The sequence below is a fragment of the Papaver somniferum genome, chromosome 1, assembly GCF_003573695.1.
Source record: "Papaver somniferum cultivar HN1 chromosome 1, ASM357369v1, whole genome shotgun sequence".
NCBI lineage: Eukaryota > Viridiplantae > Streptophyta > Magnoliopsida > Ranunculales > Papaveraceae > Papaver > Papaver somniferum.
The window spans coordinates 118,602,031-118,607,632 of NC_039358.1; the positions used below are offsets into that span (position 1 = coordinate 118,602,031).

Below are 5,602 nucleotides of genomic sequence, written 5' to 3' on the forward strand. Positions count from 1 at the left end.
ACTTCAGGTCATGCGGTTAAGGATCCTACTCTATACAGAAGCCTAGCTGGAGCTTTACAGTACCTCACCTTCACCAGGCCACACATCTCATACGCGGTTCAACAGGTATGCTTATTCATGCACGACCCCAGAGAGCCTCACATGCAGGCCCTTAAGAGGATCATTCGCTATCTTCAGGGAACAATTCATCACGGTTTGTTTATCTCGGTCTCCACTACTTCTGGATTAACGGCATACTCTGATGCTGATTGGGCGGGATGTCCTGATTCTCGCCGATCGACTTCGGGTTACTGTGTCTTTCTTGGTGACAACCTCGTCTCCTGGTCATCTAAACGTCAGGCAACAGTTTCTCGATCCAGTGCTGAAGCTGAATACCGGGGTGTAGCAAATGCTGTCGCTGAAACTACATGGCTTCGCAACCTCCTTCTAGAGATTCATCTTCCTCTACGACGTGCTACTATCGTATATTGTGATAATGTGAGTGCGATTTATATGTCTGGAGACCCTGTTCAACATCAACGCACCAAGCATGTGGAAATTGATATACACTTTGTACGTGAACGCGTTCGTATTGGTGACATTCATGTTCTTCACGTCCCCTCTGAAAACCAGTATGATGACATCTTCACCAAGGGACTTCCTCGTCAGCTATTTGTTCGTTTTCGGTCTAGTCTTAGCGTTTGCTCTTCTCCCGTTTAGACTAAGGGGGTGTAATAGAATGAATATTATCTTCTTACCGTATTTAGAATAAGGAGAATGATCTCCGACTTAATTATTGTAATTCCCAAAAGATATTATGATTTTGATATAAAGTTGAATTCTGGAGAAGATAACTCGGGAAGGAAACCTTTCCCAAATCCAAGACTATGGAAGTCGATCACATTTAACTGCCTTTTGCAGCAGCAAAAGGAGACTAATTAGACTTACGACCCATTTCATCACATCCTCACATGGTTACTGGATCAAAGCCATGACTCTAAGCCAAACTAGCTACCAAATTGGGGTTGTCCATTTATGAGTGCGTGTTTTATTTAACGCACACGGGTAGTGTATACTTTAATACTGATTTTAATTTGTGCAGAAATATATGTCACCAGTGTCTGATGGTAAGTTGGCGAACCGTTGGAATCATTGCCAGCCTAGCTAGCTTGAATGAGTGCTCGAATTTCCATTTATTCAAGTCCGAGTCAATTCATTCGTGCGCATATCATTATTGGCTTCAGTTTTACTCACTCTTTATCTGTTTCCATAGCAAAAGAGGAGGAAAGGAAAGCTTACCTGTTCATTTATGTAACTGAACAACTGTAGGCTGCAGGACCACTCTCTTACTTTGAAAGAAGTCTGCAGGACCACTCTAGATATATATCTGTAACAACATGACCAACCCGCAGATCACCTTCAGCTGCAACAGATAACAACCGGATTAATAATCAAATTGATGGTCAATTGGAAAACTCATCCAGTTCCAACTCAAATTTGGTAAGCCACGATGTTATATCTTAATCCCGAAGCGAATGTGTGAGGATAAGTTACATAGTTCGGCGTATAACGAATTTCCCAGCTCAATTTCAAGCTCATAAAATGTTATACCTCCATCCATTGCTGATTACACATTTAGGTGTTTTTTTACGTGCATCGGTATTCGGTACACCCTTCAAAAAAGTCATTTTTTGTTTGCTGGTGAAAGTTGACCTTGTTGACTGATCACCAAGTTGATCAAGTTGGCCAGCAAATGCAAATATTGCTTCTTTTGTTTGCTAGTGAACAAGGTCAACTTGTTCACAAGTTGCAAAATGATATCTTAAACACTGTCATGGAATTTTCATACTTGGACAAGATTAAGGGGAAAAAGTAAATTGATAAAAACATGAAAGAATCAAAGAGAAAATGAAATTTGGGCAAGATTTAATCTAGAAATTTATTTGATTTGCATGTTCTATACATAGTATCTATATCTTCTACTTAGTATAAACAGGACAAATATAATCCATAGGCATTTCCTTGTAAACAAAAGTGAGGATGCTAATGGAGATGATTCTACTTAATTAGTAGCTGAGAATGTTTAGAAGTGAAACTCTATGTCTCATCAAATGCCTAAACACACACTCCAATCCATCTTCAAAACCTTGAATGCTTATTTCCAAATCCACCAATTGCTTCTGCACTTCCCTGATGCCAATCTCTTTGCATGACAAGCTTTTCAATGCAACTTCAACCTTCTCAAATTCGCTAACACCCGCTACCTTCTCTTGACTATTGAAACTTTTAGTGTGCATCATTTTTGAAACCAACGACCAACCTCTTCGGGCTTTAGATCCGATTGAGAGAGACAATATTGACTCAAAGATCGAATGAGTGATTCCTTCAACTTGTCTGATAATCGAAGCGACTTCAGGCTCTTCTTCTAACAAAGCAGAGTTGTTGTTCTCAATTTTTCTCAGATCTCCCAAGCATTTGTTAATCACCTTGTTCACCTTCTTTCTGGAAGAGTTATATGTAGCCACTTCACTTACAACAGATTCTCCACATTTTCGTCTACGCAAAGCTGATTCAAGTTCTTGTACAGACTCCTTCATTTCCAACAAAACATCCCTAGTAGTACCACACACATCAACCAACATGAGAGACTCATCCAACGCTTGGTCAACCCATTTTGAGTTTCTGTCCTGACCAGTGAGGGCTTGCTGCGTCAATGGCAATTGAAGCAAATCCTCAACACATTCATACAAGTTGTTGAGATCAATCAGATCGTGACATATAGATGAAGATGATGCCGATGGAGAGGGTCTAACAGCTTCTGAGCTCCTTAGTCTGCAGAGAAGCTCCTCCGCCTTTGATACTGTGGGATGAGATATTGATGGCAAACTTCTAGACCTTGCATGAGATGAATTTCTGCGCATTGTGGTTGAGGTAGTCATTTTTTTTTTTTTTGCAGGAGGTGCTAGTTGCTGTATGTAAAACTATCGATTCAGTGTTGCTGTGTTGGTGATAGATGAGAGAAATGGAGCCTAATACATAGGTACACAAGCGCAGATAAGAGCCAGCAACATCAATGTGCTGTCATATGATTAAACTTAATTAATTCTACTTTGCACATTGATTGCCCATTTATTTAACAAACTTGTGGGTATGGCTGCGTGTGTGAGCATGAACGTGTTCGAAGTTCAAACACTCATGCTCGCACGAGTGGCGTGGGGGCAGATTATGGTCACAGTTGCATAATTCATGAGATTATCACAGGACCACATCCCTTAGTATTTCAGTTTCTGGTATAACTAATTAGTTCGCAGAATGAAAACCTATCTTTCACATCAATCACCTAACAGGTTTAATCTCCATTAAATGATTCAAAGAAAAAAAAAATCAAGCAATAATCTCTTTATTCATAAATAGTCTTGAAGCGTAGCCGAATTTAATCCACACACATAATTTTCAGAGAAACAACTGGAATCATGACAGGGTGGAGTAGTTCTATCATTATTAATCATCATTTTTAGGGTCTGACTTTCCTTCGTAGTTTTGATATCGAAAAGAGAAGGATTTTCAATCAATATTATGGAAGTTCAGTACAAGATTATAGCGTCAGAGTTTAGCCTTTTCGACGCGTTATGGTCACTGTTGTAGTGTTGCGTGAGGTGAACCGATTTTCCCATAATGGTGACTCTCTAATCCTCCCATCTCAACTTGGAGGTCTAAATTCCATATTTTTGTAACGAAAGCTGTTTTGAGCTGTACCTAACAAAATAGGGTCACTAGGTTGTAAAACCTATTACCCTTTATCACCATTTTATTAGTGATAGCGGTTACGTCCTTATCTAAGCTAATGTTAATAAAAATGATTAATTGGTAGTGTTAGTGTTTTGAGTTTTTTTTTATTGAAAGGAATCTAGATTAAGTTCATTCAGTCAGGTTAACCACCTGGCGAGCACAACGTCTTACAAAGTCAACATTGTCAGTGAATAACTCTCTTAAGTCAAAGTTCAGAGGATTAGAGTTATAGTTTGAGTGAGGCTATCTCGTGTATTTTTGGCAACCACATTTTCCTTAGGGAATTACATTCAAGCTTGCGAAAATACGAAATATAATCTACATAGTGATCTATCAGATCATTGTTGGACTGGTATTGAAAGTTGCTCCATTTCCTCTTCAGATCCTTCGTGAGGTTCTTATCATCCACCTGGATATTGCATACTCTCTCCTGCTTCATCTGTTCCCAATTGAATGCTGCAATGACTCCAAGCGTTGTTCCTTTTGTTAGAGTATGTGGCTCGATAAACACCACATATGTATAGTTAGGATAGTCCCACATGGAATAAGAGGAAGTACATGTAGTGCCTAATAAGCTTGGTCATCTCCTTACATAGCACCGAGGCTTTTTAGATTAAAACCCCACACCTGCTGCAACAGGTGGTCAAGTGGGGACAGTATCGGTGTTATGCGGTCGGGCCCGGAAGTAGGGTCCGGCGGTCCGTGAAGATCCTAAGAACTGGTATCAGAGCGTATGGTTGGGGCTACTGTCCGAACGGAGAAGTGGTTGTGTATGTCACCCGGTTTAGGGCGCAAGTGGAGTCAAACTCAAGGTGGAGCAGGCAAGGCCCAAAGTAGAGTTGGCGCTCAAGGTGGAGTTAGTGCCACACCCCATTAACTCAGGTGGAGCAGGATTCTATGGTGGGAAAGGTTGTGCTCCAAGTGGAGTTAGTGCTAGCCTTCCCATTAACTCAAGGTGGAGTAGGGTTCCAGGGCGCGTAGTGACAATAATCGTGTTCGATGGGTAGCTATACGGACGGTGATCATATGGTGGAGTATGATTGGATTGGTGAGGTGGTTTAATCTCGCCAAGGTGGAGATTGTTGGAGTATGTGGCTCGATAAACACCAGATATGTATAGCTAGGATAGTCCCACATGGAATAAGAAGAAGTACATGTGGTGCCTAATAAGCTTGGGCATCTCCTTACATAGCTCCGAGGCCTTTTAGATTAAAACCCCACACCTGCTTCAACAGGTGGTCAAGTGGGGACAGTATCGGTGCTATGCGGTCGGGCCCGGAAGTAGGGTCCGGCGGTCCGTGAAGATCCTAACACCTTCTTGCTTTGTTTCTACCCTACACGTGAAGACTTTGTAGTCTTCGATGGTGTTTTATTCATCTATAAAAACAACCAATACCATAGATAGGTTGGGGTGAGATTTATAATCACAAATAACTATAGCCGACCTTGTTTTTAGAGGTACTCTTGTTTGAAGGTTTTGAAGTTGTATTGGTGTTGAGTTCCTGTCGAGGGTGGTTCTTGGGTCTGAGATTGTAACTTGGTTGAGATGGCGATTGATCTGACTGATTGTTGTCTCAGGTTTGATCTGAACTACTTTGAAGCTCATGTCACAACGGGACTTCCATATAAACCAGCAGGCCGATGCTTCAGTTCTTCTTCTATTCAAACTTTCCACGTATGTGTTGCCTGTATTGAGAAGCCAATTCTCAATTCTCTGTTGGATTGTTTCATCCGGACTGGTTGGACCTCTGCAGCATAGTCCAAAACAAACGACTCTACTGAAAGTGCAGTGGAGCAGTAAGTTGAAATAGTTTCCTCATGGTTCTGAAAAATA

At 41.1% G+C, this 5,602-nt stretch overlaps 1 protein-coding gene across 1 annotated transcript; it reads right to left on the minus strand.

Annotated features, from left to right (window-relative positions):
- Positions 1 to 2,045: 2,045 nt before the first annotated feature.
- LOC113349789 lies at positions 2,046 to 2,918 on the minus strand. The gene has a single exon (XM_026593825.1). The coding sequence runs from the start codon at positions 2,916 to 2,918 to the stop codon at positions 2,046 to 2,048; it is 873 nt and encodes a 290-aa protein (XP_026449610.1).
- Between the last annotated feature and the right edge of the window lie 2,684 nt (positions 2,919 to 5,602).

What these genes read in the sequence shown, in the direction of transcription:
- LOC113349789 (XM_026593825.1), bottom strand. Translation starts at nt 2,918, where the DNA reads ATGACTACCTCAACCACAATGCGCAGAAATTCATCTCATGCAAGGTCT.